Genomic DNA, 17,164 nt, shown 5'->3' on the forward strand with positions numbered 1-17,164 from the left:
CCAAAGGGCTTCCTATTTTTCTACTTGCATTTTTTTTTAACCTGCTTTCAAACTGCTAGGTTGGCAGAAGCTGGGACGTAACTGGGACGTAACTGGGAGTAACGGGATCTCACTCCGTTCTGCGGCAATGCTAGGGATTGAACTATAGCTACAAACAAACAGATGGCAGAAATGATACAGTTACAGGGTCTCCTTGCTTGAGCAAGGGAGGGGTTGGACTAGATGACCTTCCAATCTCTTATTTTTTGATGGTTTGATTGAACAGCCTGCCTCCAGAAGTTGTGAATGGTCCATCGCTGGCGGCTTTCAAGAAGAGCCCCGACAGAAATGATACCGTTACAGGGTCTCCCTGCTTGAGCAAGGGGGGCGGGGTTGGACTGGATGACCTCCCAAGGACCCCTCTTTGGCCGCCTTCTTTATCCTCTTTCCCATTCCGCCGGTCTCCCTTAAGGAGGAGGAGCCGAGGCGGAGCTGGGCGGGCTGGCGGCTCTCATGTGATGCGACGCCGCTGCTATTAGAGCGCTCGGCGGCCCCAGCGGGCGGACTCCGGCCTGCGGGCGAGCTGCGCGGTTCACACGAACGCGGGTCAAGCCGACACGAGAGACGCGCGTTGAAGGGAGCCGGAGCCGAGCCGCTTGCAAGCCGCGAGTTCGCCCAGAGGCCCGATCCACCCGGCCGGCCGGAGAGGAGAGGAGAGGGATGCCCGGCGTTGCAGCCCGGCGAAGGTGCGCAAAAAAAAAAAACCCTCCACGACTTCGCTTTGCAAAAACCTCTGGATCCGGATTAAGTGGGTGGAATTGGGTGGCTTCCCCTCCTTTTGCAGAAGAAAGGGGGGGTGCAATTGGGGAAGGGGGGGTGGATTAATTCACCCTTAGCAATCTCTCTTTCTCCCCCCCACCCCACCCCACCCTGGATCTCTTCTCTCCGGCTTTGGATGGCGACTAGTTTGCGCGCAACGCGTTCCTGCGAAGGAACTTCCCCGATTTTTTGGGGGAAGAACTGGGTGGAAGGCCGGCCCTGCAAAGGTAGGCCGTGGGGAGGGGGCTTGTGCCCCGTTTCCCCCAAAAACCCTGGAAATTTCTCCCCCTCAAGCTTTGAATCGCGCATCTTTCTGGTTTTTCAGCTGCGAAAGTCATTTGGAGTTGCAAACTCGGTTAAAGGGGTGGTTGGGCTTACCAAATGAACCCCCATCCAGGATTCACACAACCGTTGTGTTGACACCACCCCTGCCGCCGCCGCCCCCAAAAAGCCGGAGGAGGAACAAACTTGGGGCTATAAACAGAAATGGTGCGTAGGCTTTCCTGCTTGAGCAGGGCGGGTTGGACTAGAAGACCTTCAAAGGTCCCTCCCGCGACTCTCTTGGTTAGTCTGTATGTATGAGCAAGCCACGTTTTGGGTCATTGCAAGGGGATTTTGGGGGTTGTGGGGATCCACCATGGGAGGTTAGATGCAGCAGTTTGAAAATTCTGCAAAAAATAATAATCCGCATTTGGGGTTTTTTTAAAGAGGGTGGGGAGTAAAGAGCTAAACTCCCCTTTCTTTAGTGCTGGGGGCATTTGGGGGCCTGCAGGGGGCTTAAAAAAAAAACCCCAACCCAAATTCTTGATACATCCATTGGGCAAAAAGCTTATTTGCATTAGGAGAGAAGGGGGGAGTTTAAAACTTGCCTGTTGTACCTCTGGTCAGACTGCTAAGGGAGTAATGGAGTCGTTCCTTGTTTGCGTAACCTTGCTTCTTTCTTTGCATCACTCTTCTTTAACTGCTTGTCTTCGGGGACCCTATTTTTTTTGGGAGGGGGGGACTTTAGGTTCAGCAGCCCCTGCGAATAAAAAAGAAAAAAAAAGGATTTTTTTTTTCTCCTCTAAAATTTGGAATCTCTGCTCATCAGCCTTTTCAGAAGCTATTAAAACCGTTTTATTTAAATTAAAATCTTGGCAGGCCTAGTGGTTAGAATATTGGAAATAGAGCCATGTCCCTTTAAGGTATGACTATAGTTTCTGCTAACAATTAGCTTTTCCAGAGCCGCATACTATATCGGTGACTAAGATAGGAAGTAGCATACTATATCCGTGACTAAGATAGGAAGTAGCAGGCCGGACCTTTTTAAACCAGCCTCGCTCATGTTTCTTATGGCTTGACCAGCTGGTTTATAGCAGCTTGCAGTGTCCAGTGCAGTAACCCTGCAAGGTAGGCCACCACTGACTTTTCCTTTTAATAATGTAAAGCTACAAACAACTCTGTATCTGAATTGGGGGAGCTTGTGAGCTTCTGGCTAATTTGGGAGCCTGCTCATGATGGTTTTATTCAGTAAACCATGATTGAAAGCTGGGTGTGTATCTTGGCTTCTTGGTCAAATGATGGTTGAAAAGAAGCTGTGTGGCTTGGTGTGATGGGTGGACCCTACTGACTGTGAATTATTCAGAAACTGTGATTGTGTGTATGTGTAAATTAGCCAGTTCTGCTTCTTCAACAAGCTATGTTCAGAATAAACAATGGTTTTCTGTGCTAACTGAACCCACCTTCTGGTTTAACGCTTTCATTTGATTTCCTAATATTTCTAATTTCTTATGTATTTTTTAGGATGGGTGGGATTGACGCAAGTGGTTTTTCCTTTGAGTTATTTAAACTTGTGTGCCTGTCTTTTGCTTGCTGGATCCCCTTGGGTACTACAATTTCCATCATTCCCAGCCAGTTGGATCTTCCTCCTACAAGTTCCTACCGGTGGAAAAAAAACTGCCTTCTTCCTAGCATAGCAAAGAGGGGTTTTTTGTAAGTAAATCAGGAATAACCAGTGTTTATCCAAAATAAAAACTTTGAATTAAGTTAGTTCCCACTGCATGCTAAACCATGGTTTACAAAGGCAGCTAAGCAAGCCATGATTGGCTGCAGTCACATTCTCTGAGGTCCAAACAAGGCATTATTGTGGGGTGAGGCTCCCCAGTCGCCTCTCTGTACAAGTCCCTGTTTTGGAAGTGGGGAAATGAAGGGTGGATTTGATCCTTGCGCTGCAGGATTAAGGTAGGGAAGTTGAGGACATTGGATGCCAGGGAATGATGGGGGTTGGAGTCCTTGCAAGCACCAGGGCAGCTGGAATGCAGCCACTCAGGTTCTGGATGTCCTTTTGGAACCGAAACAGGGATTAAAATACGAAGTTTGTTGCAAGAGGATGAGCCGAGAAAATAACCAGATTGGCAAATCACAGTGTGGATGGATTCTGGTTTGTGGGGGGGACCAAACTGTAGTTTAGGAGCTGTGTGGACTTTCCTAGTTATCTTCTAGGACCTGCATTTGGGGGGGGACCAAAGAGATAAATGCAGCTGGATGTTTTTTTGCAACAAAGAGGTCTAGAAAATCATAAATAATAATTGGTGCAATTAAAACAGTTTGAAAAGTAAAACAGACAAATACCTATTTTGGCCTAAATTGCATTGGGTGGACACTGTAATGCTTGGTTTCTGGACCTTGGCTACACAAAGGCGTGTAGACTACAACTCCCACAATTTTCTCACATGCCGTAAGATTATGGCCAGGTTTCCTAACCGTGGCAACTTGATCAGTTGGTGCAACTTTTAAGCCAGGCATCCTGATTTGTTGAGTTAGCCAATTGTCTTTTTTAAAAAGGACATCTCTGTAATCTGGCATTGCGCACAATGTTTTATTCTAGTGTTTGCCCTGGTTGCAGCTTTCCTTGGAAGAATGGGATATTTTAATTTTGGAGGGCTAAGAATGCATTAGCCCCTTGAAGTGTCAACCCAGCAGAAAAATCATTTTAAAAACTTGAAATTTGGAAGGCAGGGGAAAAGGAGAGAGAATCCTCTCTTCAAGATGATTGCACTCTTTTTGCTTAAATCCCAAAATTGATCTTGATTTTTTTACTTCAGCTATTTCAGAGGTCATTCCCTCCTTGTTTTATTGTCTTCTTAGTTTCTCAACTGTTTGCTGTTAAGTTGTTGTACAACATCAAAACATAGTTATGCAATTATTATTTTTTTGATAGCACATGAGTGCTTGGTATTTTGTTTCCTTTTTTTTTTTTTTGCTTTGGGAGGTGGCATAGCTTGGCGTAGTCATTTTGGGATTTCAAGTTCTGTCTGGCAGCCGGAAGTTTTGCTGAGCAATTTGCACTCTGCCCCAGCCCTTTTCCCCAAACAGATGTTGGTCACCTGCCATACAATGAAACAGATATTTCCATTTAGCCTGGGTGGCCAAGCCCTTGTCATAACCAACCTGATTTTAAATGGGAATATGTGAATTTGGTGCCCAAGCCCGAAGGTGAGGAGCAAACCTAGGAATGGTGGTTTGCAGCCAGAGTGGGGGGAAATAGAAGCGAGCTATGGCTCCAAAAGTATAAATCCGGCATTAGCCAGATGTTGCTGGACTACACTTCCCAGCATGCCTAGAGAGCATAAAGGATGCTGGGAGTTTTCTGGAGTGATCCTAGCTGATTTAGTAAACATAGTTTCAGGTAAAATTGTAAATCTGGTTGGGATGGGACAGGATAACCTTTAAACTAGGATAAAAGCTAGGATTGTGAAAAGCTTTTTTAACCACCCTGTTGAACACAATTGCTGTGTATTTTCCAACAACAGTTGAATTTATGGTCCGTCTCTGAATTAATTTCGCATGCAAAGCAGGCTGATCCTTCCCTTAAAAATTGATGGGGATTCCACTCCTTTAGATTGTGAATAATTTAGCCAGGATATAAACAGGAATGTAGGAAGGCTGGCCTTTGGAAATCACTGGGTTGAGAAAGCCTCCATTAGCATAAGGTTGTTATCTAATGGGATGCAGAAATATTTTCTGGGCACGTTGGCTGGGTGTCTTCTTTGGCAATGTTTAAAAGATGAACTTGAGCCGTGATTTAAGAAAAAATAAACAAATGAATGCCGGTTAAGAATCTGGAGGGTGCTTTTTCCTTAGAGAGTTTTCTGCTTCCTCTTTTTTTTTTTTTGTGAATGGGGCTTTGCCGGAGGTGGAGAACACAGAATCACAAGAGTTGGAAGGGACCCTGGAGGTCATCTAGTCCAACCCCCTGTTCGAGCAGGAGAAATAGCATTTCAGACAAATGACTTGAGTCCAGCCTTTTCTTGAAAGTCAAGCTCCACCCTAGATGGGAAGTTTCTCCAAACTGGGGTACGCATTTAATTTTGGTGGTTAACATTTGAACACTTAGGAGTACACAATTGGGCCCAGAGAGTTGGCTTGCTCAGATCAAGAGCCCAAACTCGGTTTGATGCAGGTGGAAATTAAACCAAGATGCTTCTATCCCCAAATCATTGCTTGGAGTGCTGGAAGACTGAGATGCATTTGATTGAAGTCCAAATTTTCTCCTGCATCCTTTTTTTTTTCTTGATACGTAGGAAAGCTCAAATCTAGGAAGTTTATCTACTTTTTTTTTTTGTTTGGCCACTCTTGTTGGTGGCGGTGATATAACTGGTGCCTTTTTAAAAATGCTACTAAACGAGTTAAAGGACTGCTTTATATGTGCAAGCACCTTTAAAAAAAAAGATTATGTAACTGAATTCTTGTGGTTAAGGTGCCAGGTTAACTTTGAGTTTAAAAGGAGGGGGAATTGTTGATATTGAAAGAAGAGAGTAAATTGAAATGATGATTTGGAGATTGGAAAAGACTAAAGATTGAAAGGGGAGGAAATAATTATTCTGTAGAAAGGGCAGAACACATCAATGTATGTTTATTTTTTTATATGGTCTTTTTCTCTTATATATATTTTACTGTATTGAAAGAATACATCCGTCTCTCTTTTCTCTATCTCTTTGTCTTTCTATATCTATCCATCCAACAATCTCTAGCTACCCTGTTTCCCTGAAAATAAAGATCCAACTGATTTTTCAGGACGCTCGTAATATAAGCCCTACCCTGAAAATAAGGCCCAGTTAAGATTGTCAGCCAGATGGAGGCATTTGGGACCATATTTCCCCGAAAATAATAGCTAACCAGAAAATTAAACGCTAATGAGTCTTTTGGAGCAAAAATTAACATAAGACCCAGTCTTATTTTTGGAGAAACACGGTATCCATCCACTGTTTCCCTGAAAATAAGTCCTACCCACAAAATAAGCCCTAGTGCATATTTTTTGTTTCCCCCCAAAATTGTAAGACCAGGTCTTATTTTCAGGAAAAACATAGTGTGTCTGTGTGCTAAACAAGGCAGCTGTTAAACCAGGATTTTTGTGCAAAAATGCATAGAATTTTTACAACCTTATTCGGGCAAACCATCTGCCTGGGGCCCAATGTATTGTCCATCATCCCCTGCCAAATCAGGTTTGCCCACGCCTCCACACCTTATCTTTGAAATATGGTTTTAAAGACTGGTGCAGTGGGCTGCAGGGCGTTGATAGGCCAACGGCTGGTATTACTGTGGCCGTTGCACACTTATTTGTGTGGCTTGGCAAACGGGTAGCACGCCATAGTTTCCCACGGCTTCCAGGATGTTGGGTGAGCCACGAGACGGTGCATGCCTCTGTGTGTGGGAATAGGCAGGGAAACGCCACGGTCAGGCTGAGAAACAGATATTAGGAATAACAATTATTGATGGCAATCCTGTCCGTGTGTTTGGGAGTTGAGCCCTAATACGGGACTAGCATCCCATCAATTATCTAAGGAGGCCAACTACATTGCTGCATAATGAAAAATTGGGGAATGAGAGGTAATATTAGGACATTATCCGGTTCTACCTCCGATGCTTCTAGTTTTAAAGGGGGCGGGGAGAGCTTTAGGCTTTAACCCAGAGGTGATGGAGAATGCTGGCCCCTTTAGGAGTTGTGGACTTCAACTCCCAGAATTCCACAAGTCATAAAAGGGCCATAGTTCCCTAACCCAGCTTTAAGCCACGTTTTTCAATTCTGCAACTTGAAGAGGCCTGGACTTCAACTCTCAGAATTCCCTAATCAGCCAATTTAAGCCAATATTTCTCAATTTTGCAACTTGAAGAGGCCTGGATTTCAACTCCCAGAATTCCCTAGGCAGCCAATTTAAGCCAATATTTCTCAATTTTGCAACTTGAAGAGGCCTGGACTTCAACTCCCAGAATTCCCTAGCCAGCCAATTTAAACCAATGTTTGTCAATTTTGCAACTTGAAGAGGCCTGGACTTCAACTCCCAGAATTCCCTAACCATCCAAGGATTATTCTTTGCTTTTTTTCCCCTTTAACTGGGGAATTTCTTGGACTATTTCTTACTCAATTATTTCCTCTCTATATTTAAAAGCTGGTTTTGGGGTGCTGGTTACCCTGGGATTAGAAGCGGGCGGTGTGTGTGTGTGTGTGCAATTCTTTTCCTTTGCAACTTGATCCATTAGGTTAACATGAGCAGAGATTTCTTTGAAATCTGGAAAAGAAAGGAAGGGCTTTGGTGGCGTTAGAAGTGGCTGGCCTACATTTCCCAGTGTCCTTTGCTCTGCTGGCCAGGTCTCCTGGGAGTTGTAGTGCAACATTTGGCCAATGACAATTGATGTCCTGGGTGTCCAGTTGGGAAGCTGATGTGCCTGAATTTCAGGCAGGGGAACCTGAATGCAAAGAATGAAAAAGAACAATATTTGGAAATAAATTAGCAAAAGGGAAGGGCAGGAGCTGACATATATAGGGCTGTCCACCTGACATATAAATCTGTTTGAACTTGCTGATTAAAAATACAGGTCGTTCTTGACTTGAGCCCAACATGTATGTTGCCGGTGAGAAAAACGTGTGAAGTGAGTTTTTGCTCACGTCGCACGACTTTTCCTGCCACGTTTGTTTACATGAATCAGTGCCGTAAGTTAGTAACGCCTTTCAATAGCTCGCCTGACAACTTAGCAACACGTGGTGGCCGTACGTTGAGGACTAACCCGATGAGTTTCGCCTTGCAGGTGGATTTGGCACGTCCACCTGGGCTGCTTCCTCCTCCTTTCAAGGAATTGATGGGTCAGTTCATCCTAAAAAACCTTGGATTAACCTTGGGTTAATCAAACCTTGGGTTTGTTTTGCTGGCCTGTTAATAATTATTTGGATCCGGGGTTTTTTTTTACGGCTGGGGAGGAAACGATTTGTGCACGGTTGGTCTGGAGTGTGAGAAACAAACCTGCAGTTTCTTCCCAAAGCTTTGCACCAGCCGTGAGTCATCCTCATTCAACACCATTAAGCCGCTCCTGCTTGGCTTTTCCCAGCCACCGGGAACCACGCTGCCTCGTTGGGCCTGTGGAACTGCCCACCACAAGAACGAGCAGCGGCTCTGAATTCACCGAACCACAGCTATTGGGGAATGCTGATGATGGGATTTGTAGTAACTGAGGTTTTAAAGGGTCTCTTGGTCCCCAAGGCTCGGATATCTCGGCGGGAGCTGAAAGCCAGTGCTAGCTTCCTTCGTTTGAGCTAGCAACCAGGAAACCGAATTATGGGACAAGCTGGCATTGAGAGGAAATTGCATATCTTTTTTTTTTTCCCCTTCTGAATTGACAGCTCAGCATCTTTGCTAGTGGAAACGGAGCTTGCAAACGCTCAGTTATGTAATAAACCCAGGGCAGTTTTTTCCCTGACCCCTTTTGGTCTGTTTTTTTTCTTCTTTTTTTATCAAAGAACAGCCTGTTCTGAATAGAGGAAGACTCAGTGGCGTTTTTCCTTCCTCTGCCAACGCTTGTCATCTTTTTGGGAAGCCTCGACATTTGAATTGGGCTGCCCCGAAAATTTGTCTTTCTACAACTAGAGTAGAAAAGATTATTTCCCCCTCTTTCTGGGGACTTTGAAAAAAACAAAGTTGGTTTTTGCATGGCTTGGTTTTCAGTTCGTTGCAAAGGAGTTTTGATTGCTACGTATTTTGTGACAATATAATGTTTATATTATAAACATGAGGGGGAGGGAATTCTGCCTCTGCCTACCAGCATCCATCAGTATTCATCTGGCTAGTGTCCTGTCAGTGTGTGAGAGAGTTGAGGGCTGTTTGGAAACGGAAAGAGTATGTGCTGTGTGAGCAAGGAGACAACAAGGAGCCTGGGCAGGGCTTAGCTCAACTGTTCCGTCCTAAAGCTGCTTGGTACTGTGAAACTAAAAGTGAAACTCCTCTCCTCTGCTTGTGTTTTGCATTTGGAAGAGATTTCTTTTCAGGTAGGATGGGGGAGTAGAATTCCAGAGCGTGTTAATAATAATAATATACGAAATAATAACGCTCTGATGGTCATTTCAGAAAATCCTTTCCTAGTGAGCACCTAGAAGCCAAGAGGACCATAGGTGCTGAATTTCTAGTTTGTAGGCTTTATGGTTCTGGAGATTGTGTGATGGTGCGTGAGGGGTATTTTGCTTTTATATAGATAAATATTGATAGTGTAAAATGGAGCTTGCGCATCATTTCAGCTGTTGGTTTGGGAGTTTCCTTCCTGAATTGTCGGACACAAACTGAAAGCTTTCCTTAACCGTGATTTATTCGTTTAAACCACTATGGTGAGCGGTCTCAAGTTCAGAAGTAACTTTTAGATTTTGGTTTTAGTGTGCAAAAGAGAAAAGGAAATTGCCCAACTGGTTTAGAGCGGAGGCCTGGCAGATGGAGGGGACGCTGTTTTGTCTCTTGGGTGCCATTTGATGAGTTGGAGAGCCGAGTTCGGATCCGTACCATTCCTGTTTGTAATGTGGAAAGCAGTACGGGGTAGCCCCTCGACGTAACATATGCCACCGAGCCCAAAATTTCCCTCGCTAAGTGAGATGGCTGTTAAGTGAGCCTTGCCCCATTGTGCGACCTTTTCTTGACGCCATTGTTAAACAAAGTGCCGCGGTTGTTGAGGTTGTTAAGTGAATCCTGCTTCTTCCTCATTGACTTTGATGGTCATAAAAGGTGATCAGGTGACCCCAGGACATTGCAACCGTCATAAATATGCATCCATGGCCAAGCTTTTGATCCACACTTATGACCGCAGCGGTCTTAAGTGTGAAAAAGGCTCAGAACTCACTTTTTTCAGGACCATTGTCACTCTGAAGGTCACTAAATGAACCATTATAAGTCGATACTCCCCGTATTTATCGTAATCTAATCCATCCATTGTCCTGTAAGGTTTTTTTTTTAATGGGGCATCTTGCATAGTGGGTAGATCAATCCAATCCTGCCCTTTTAAAAAGTTTATAAACTAAACCGAGGCGGGGAAATGCGTGATCCTGAAATATCTATTTATATTTAACATGCCCGTGCATGGAATTAAATTATCCATTGCCCGTTTGCCCCCACGGCACACTTTTTTCCAGCCTTAGCTTTTTAAATATACACATCTGTGCGTGTTGTGTAAGCCTTAACACAGAACCTGATTCACCACCCTGGTGTTGTCGTTTTTCCCACACTCTCTTCTTTTTTTTCCTTCTTTTCTTTCCATGACTAACCAAGTCTGCGGCTGGCAGGACTTCAGTGGGGCAGTTCATCTTTAAAACATGTTTCTTAGAAAGCGACTTTGCACGGTTTCCATTTTTTTTTTAAAAAAAAGGGGGCTGGCAAGATTTAAACACACACACACACACAAACACACACACACACACACACACACGGCGTTGAAGAAGAGAATGACACGAGTTGGAAAGGGACCTTGGAGGTCTTCTAGTCCAACCCCTTGCTCAAGTAGGAAACCTCATACAATTTTCAGACAAATGGTTATCCAATCTCTCGTTAAAAGCTCCCAGGGTTGGAGCATTTACAACTTCTAGAGGCAAGTTGTTCCACTGGTCCATTGTTCTCACCGTTATGAAATTCCTCCTTAGTTCTAAGTTGCTTCTCTTCTTGATTAATCTCCACCCATGGCTTCTTGTCCTGCCTTCAGGTGCTTTGGAGTATAGCTTGACTCCCTCTTCTTTGGGGCAGCCCCTGAGATATTGAAACACTGCTATCATGTCACTCCTGGTCCTTTTTGTTAAACTAGACATACCCAATTCCTGCAACCATATATGTTTTAGTCTCCAGTCCCCCAATCCTCTTGGTTGCCCTTCTCCACGCTCTTTCTAGAGTCTCCACATCTTTTTTATAATATGGATTGCAGCCTTCTAGGTGTGATCTTACCAAGGCTTTATAAAGCGGTACAGATCAACGCTTGCTGCTTCTAGTCAGGAGAAAGCTCTAAAATATCTCTGCTTCCCAGAAGCATGTGCAGAGTGCATCTTGGTTGGAGCCCAGGGGGCTGTTTGCATCAATGAAGCCGAAACGCCTCCTGGTGGTGTCAGCTTTGGAAGCCATATTGAGATTCAGGGCTTCCATTGTTGCCACTGTTGAGCCTGAGAAAGCGGGAGGGAGGAATTCACTGGAGTAGAGGCAAAATAAAATCCTTTTCTTTGGTTCAAGGTCATGGAGTGTGGCACATGATGAAATGGGAATCTTACTTTAGGACGGATGGGGATTGGACCATGTGATGTGACGATGGCTAAGGGGTGGGGGATGGATTTGTAGTTCCGACTTTTGCAAGGAAGCCCAAAACTTTCCGATACGGGATTCCACCGATGTGCCAGTTTACTATCCCAATAAAAGGAACTTTTTGAGAGGCGTCTGTCTCAGAGTTATTGTTTGGATTGGAGGGTTGCTGGAATGACGACAGGTGGAAGAACGTGGGGAGAAATCTGTGGCTAAAGTGGGAATCGTGTGAGAGTTGGAGGTCCTTCACTTCAGATGTTCCTTCTCCCATCAGTTGAGAGCCATCTTTCTCAGTCCCCCTGGAAGGGGATGATGGGGCTCATAGTTCAGAACATCCGCTCTCTTTTCCCCTTCCTCTTCCCAAGTGCAGAGCGTGGAACTTCGGAACGTGGCGTGAAAGGCATTCACCACGGAACATCTGGAGGCTTCTGATAGGGGCTGGGGCCAGATGTTCCGTTCTGTTAAGGCCTGTGGCCTTCTCCTTTTTATCGCTGCTGGTGGTGGGGGGAACATCTGTCTTGGCTGTCCCCAGACGTTCTATCACCCCCCTGAACAGCTATCCTCGCAAAACCACCTTCTATTTTTTTAATGTTTCGCTCACCGCTTGTTTTCCTTTCCGCTCGATTAGGTACTGTTGACCGTCACCCATCGTCCGCAGCGACATCACCCCGTGAGGCCTCGGAGCGAGCGGGCTGACCGACATCCCTCCGCCGGATGCCCATCGCCCAACGGGTGGGCCTTGAACCATGGGTCAAAAGGTGACTGGGGGGATCAAAATGGTGGACATGCGGGACCCGGTGTGCCGGCCGCTGAAGCAGGAGCTGCAAGGCCTGGACGACAGCAAGCCAGCTCGACTGGACCTCCTTCTGGACATGCCTGCCGTCCCCTACGACGTCCAGCTGCTCCATTCGTGGAACAACGACGACCGCTCGCTCAATGTCTTTGTGAAAGAGGAAAACAGGCTGACTTTCCACCGGCATCCGGTGGCCCAGAGTACCGATGCCATCCGGGGCAAAGTGGGGTACACCCGCGGGCTCCACGTCTGGCAGATCACCTGGGCCATGAGGCAACGGGGGACGCACGCTGTGGTGGGCGTGGCCACGGCCGAGGCCCCTCTGCACTCGGTGGGCTACACCACCCTCATCGGGAGCAACCCCGAGTCCTGGGGCTGGGACCTGGGCCGCAACCGGCTCTACCATGATGGGAAAAACCAGGCCAGCCAGACCTACCCGGCCTTTCTGGAGATGGACGAGACCTTCATCGTGCCAGATGCGTTCTTGGTGGTGCTAGACATGGATGACGGGACCCTCAGCTTCATCGTGGACGGGCAGTACATGGGCGTGGCCTTTCGGGGGCTGAAAGGGAAGAAACTCTACCCCGTGGTGAGCGCCGTGTGGGGCCACTGTGAAATCCAGATGCGATACTTGAACGGCCTTGACCGTAAGTCTCTCTCTCTCTCTGTTTTTTGTGGTGTTTGGTGGTTGACCTTCTTAGTAGAGAGAATAGAATAGAATTAGAATAGGAATAGAAATAGAAATAGAGGTCTCCAAACTTGGCAACTTTAAAACTGGTGGACTTCAACTCCCAGAGTTCTCCAGCCGGCATGGCTGGAGAATTCTGGGAGATGAAGTCCACAAGTCTGAAAGTTGCCAAGTTTGGAGACCTCTGGAATAGAGAATAGAACAGCATAGCATAGCATAGTGCATTGTATAGTGTATAGTAGTGTATAGTTTAGTTTAGGTTTAGTTTAGGCTTAGTTTAGGTTTAGTTTAGCTTCACAAACAGTCTTTCAGGGGAATGTTGATAAACACTCGCCTTATCGCGCTTCCAGAGAACTAACTACCAAACGCGGGGCAAGGCCAAACTGGACACAGAGTCAAACAGAACTTTTCAAAGCTTGGGTCGGTCAGGCAAATTAATTGCTTCCTGCAAAAGCTCACGTCCTCTTCGCTCCTCTTTGATGTCCTATGGGAGGGGCCAATCCTCTCCGAGGTGTGGCCTTACTCCTGAGTCCACCCTGCTGGCTTGATGTTCTTGCTCCTTGGTGCTTTTGATGGGGGGACAAAAAAGTTAAAAAATGCAGAGAAGCTCAACCACCGCCTTGACTTCACCATCAAGCAAACTTGGGGCTCCGTTGTGGTTGTAAGCGATGCTTTCCAAACAACGGCGGAATTTCAGGCTTTTCAGAAAAGTTAGGGAAATATTCTCCGACGGGCTTTTCCCCAATCCTTAAATCAGAATTTCTGAATCTGGGAGGATTTGGCAGTACGTTTTCGGCACATCTTGCCGTCCACGGGGGGTGTTGTGGGTTCGGTGCTGGATTCTGAAACGAAAATGCTACACACACAACCCCCTGGTGCTCTCCCGTGCCGCTTAGCCGTTGTGCGTGATTGAGGCTGTTAGGTGTTGGCAGCCAACGTTGGAAAAATCTGCCTGAGGAGGAAACGGCAGCTGGGAGAAATAAGTCACTGCAAAAAATAATCATAATAAAGGCTTAATTGCCGATATTTGTGACGTTTTCTTGCAGGTGTTGCTTTCAAGTGGGATGAGTGAGGCAAGCTTAGTCAACAGGATGAGATTTTTCTCAGGAATGGGAAGGTCAAAATTGGCCTTGGCTACCATGCAGCGGTGGTTTTATTTTATTTTTTTTTCACCTCCTTGACTCTGATAAATTTCCAACTCAGTGTTGTAGACAACATTTGACTTGCCAGATAGAGCTTACTTCATCTATATATCATCTTAGCTCACTAAGTTGGTGAAAGTTGGTGGATTTGTGAGGAGGCGCCCAGCGTGGGGTGTGTGACCGATGCTTCCTGTGGCAACCTAGAGCTTTTTGGGAATCTAGCAAACGAGGGATTTGGGGTAATTTAAGGGGGAAAAAATATGCATTTCTCAAAAGGAACTCTTCTCAATTGGCAATGTTGGAGTTTCTCAATCGCAGAGCTTTTAAAAACATGCGGACTTCGATTCCCAGAATTCCCTTTCCAGGAGGGGAGGACTACAACTCCCAGAAGTCTGCATGCTGGCTGGGGGAATTCTGGGAGTTGAAGTCCACACATCTTAAAGGTGCCGAGATTGAAGAAAACACTCACCTAGATCGAGGCCCGTTTCACACCAGCAAGTTAAATGAAGAATTCGGCCTCTGCAATCGATCTTCATCTTAAACAAGGGAAGCCATTTTGTACCAATGTTGTCTGCTTTTATTGCACCCATGGTACAGCTGGTCTCGCTGAAAGAGCTCGACGTTTCTGTGTGGTCCAAAACTGCTGGTTGAATTTGGACTGTTCTTAGTTTAAGGTCTGTAAACAGTACTAATTTTGGATCTGTTTTCCCTTGTAGCCGAACCTTTACCGCTGATGGACCTGTGCCGGCGTTCGGTGCGCCTAGCTTTGGGCAAGAACCGGCTGAATGAGATCTCGACGCTGCCTTTGCCCAAATCTCTCAAAAATTATCTTCTTTACCAATGACCCTTTTTGAACACCGGAAGGACAAGAACTCTTCCTTTTGGAGCGAATTGTGTTGGATTCGTCAAGTCAAAATCTTGGGGGGGTGAGGTTTCATCCTTGCGTGTTTTTAAAGAAATCTGTCCCACGTCCCATCCGTGGGCCACGCCGCGAGTGGAAAAAGCTCCCTTTTTTTTCCCAAGATCCCATCCCGGTGGGAATTTTCTTCCAGAAAAGATTCCAGCCCTGCCTTTCTGCATCCTAGTTTGAATTTCCCGCTTGTCCGTCAACCGCGAAAGCCGGGCGGCCCCCGTGGAGTTTTGCCGAGTGGGGGAGGAACACCTCCGCGGCTCGTCCATGTTGGAGATGACAGAGGTGCAGGAATCAAGACGGTGGGCCAACCGGGATGCAGGAAAAGGGACGAGGCCCCCACAGGATGTGGGGGAGGATGGCCTCAGGGAAGAAGCGAGCCACTGCTTGGGAGATCTTCCACCTGCGGTCCCTCGGCTGCACTTTTTCCCTGCCTTCACCGCCGTGCCTTGGTGCCCACCAAATCGCCCGGCTTCACTGCTGCATGGCTCACCTCCCATCTCTTGCCGGAGAAAAATACTTGAAATGAACATTTGGGGTGGGGTGGGGGGTGTCCTAAAGATCAATGGGGGTGGGGGGAAGGGTCTGGGAGGGAGTGATGCCCTAATTCAGCCCGTAGCATCCCCTGGCTTAAGAAAAAAAACAAAACACATTTTTTCTTCATTCGTCCTTGCCGAGGATGGAGGAATGGGCACGGGTGAATTCCCCTACCACTTCCGGCTAGGGATTTTGGAGTGGTGTGTGTGTGTGTGTGTATGTGCCAGAAACCTCAGGCTCCAATGGGGGAAAGAGTGTCTTAAAAAATGGTGGGAAGGTGGTTACGCCAGCTAGCCCAAGTTCCATCGTGGATTCCTGGTTTGCGATCGGACTACAATCCCACTTAGCCGGGCTCAAATTCAGCGGCTGACTCAGAATCCAGCTCTTGAATCGGGGGTCAGGGGGCTCCTAAGCCCCTTCCTCCACTTCCTGGGCTGGTCAGGCATCGCAGGATGTCCCCCCCCTCTCCCCCCAAGGGTGATAAACCTAGACTAGCAAATATCCTTGATCCAACCAGCAGGGGAAAACAAACAAACCTTTATTTTCGATACTGCCTTCCAAGGGATTTGATTTGCACATATTTTATTAACCTGAAATGGAGGTGGGAAAAGCTTTGGGTTGGGGTATTTTTTTTTTGTTCCCACCCACCCAATTGGTCTACAGGTGTGTTCTTTTTATTTGATGTGTGGGCTTCTCTATTTGGAGGGGGAAATGTTAATATATTGATACGTGTGTGTGTGTGTGTGTGTGTGTGTGTACGTTTTGCATTGTTTTGAATGTAAAAATGCTGGATTGTTGTTGGGGTTTTTTTTGTTGTTGATGTTTTTAAGTTCATGCTGCTGTAGAAAAATTGTAGTTAGTTAGTTTTAAATGAAGAAGAAACAATTAGGTTAGTTAGGATTTTTTGTTTTTTTTCTTTTTAAGCACACAACTTGGTGCCAAAGTAAGTTTTGGGAGGCGATCTTTGTGCGCATCTCTTTATTATTATTATTATTATTATTTTAAATCAAGGAATAAAACCAAAACTGTTTTCAAGTGGAACACTTTAACAATTGCACAGAAAAGGATTTTTAATGTGTGCAGAGCCAAGCATTTTTAATTGTCTTCAAGTCTCCCCTTTTCCCACTCACACCGAAAGTCAGGCACGGATGTGATTTTCTTTCTTTCTTTCTCGTTTTGTTTTATTATATGGAGTATTTCATTTCCCCTTCCTTCCATTTTTTTTTTTTTTGGTGCACATCGTTGGTGTGACTGGCTTATACAATTTTTTTTTAAAAAAACAAAACCTCTCACTGGCTTTTTTTTTTTCCTCTCCTCCCCTTTTGGACTGTAGAGATGATTAGGACCCCCGATGAAAGTGAAAGAGAACGAAAATAAAAATGTATTAATAGTTACACGCCTGTGGCTGTCAATCTCGCAAACGGTTTACGAATCTTGAGTGACACATTTTCCATTCCAAAAAAAAAAAAAGGAAATTAAAAAATGAGATTCGCTGGTGCTGGATTGCTCGAAGATTGGGAAGGGTGGAGCTCTTTCCAGTGACTAAATGATGAAAATATGATTTGCAGACTCTGAAGAAGGAAGGAAAAAAAGGCATGGAAGTTTGCTTAAATCTTAACAATTTCACGCTGAGGTTGGATTGTTTCTGCCAGTAGTCCTCCACTTACAATGGTTCAAAGTTATGATTTATGACCGTTTTTCATTCTTATGACCATTACGGTGTGTCCCCCC

At 45.8% G+C, this 17,164-nt stretch overlaps 1 protein-coding gene across 1 annotated transcript; it reads left to right on the plus strand.

Annotated features, from left to right (window-relative positions):
- Positions 1 to 516: 516 nt before the first annotated feature.
- Positions 517 to 16,827, plus strand: SPSB1 (splA/ryanodine receptor domain and SOCS box containing 1). The gene is made up of 3 exons (XM_087914925.1): positions 517 to 725; positions 11,992 to 12,803; positions 14,703 to 16,827. The coding sequence occupies exons 2-3, from the start codon at positions 12,110 to 12,112 to the stop codon at positions 14,828 to 14,830; spliced, it is 822 nt and encodes a 273-aa protein (XP_087771051.1). The 5' UTR covers positions 517 to 725; positions 11,992 to 12,109; the 3' UTR covers positions 14,831 to 16,827.
- The last annotated feature ends 337 nt before the right edge of the window (positions 16,828 to 17,164 follow it).

Source organism: Pseudonaja textilis, chromosome 18 (assembly GCF_049901715.1).
Source record: "Pseudonaja textilis isolate UNSWEBS1 chromosome 18, rPseTex1.2, whole genome shotgun sequence".
NCBI classification, from domain to species: domain Eukaryota; kingdom Metazoa; phylum Chordata; class Lepidosauria; order Squamata; family Elapidae; genus Pseudonaja; species Pseudonaja textilis.

Bases quoted from the DNA above. Each gene is read 5' to 3' on its own strand.
- SPSB1 (XM_087914925.1), top strand. From the start codon at position 12,110: ATGGGTCAAAAGGTGACTGGGGGGATCAAAATGGTGGACATGCGGGAC. The intron at 12,804-14,702 runs GTAAGTCTCTCT...TTTCCCTTGTAG, and splicing joins ATACTTGAACGGCCTTGACC to CCGAACCTTTACCGCTGATG.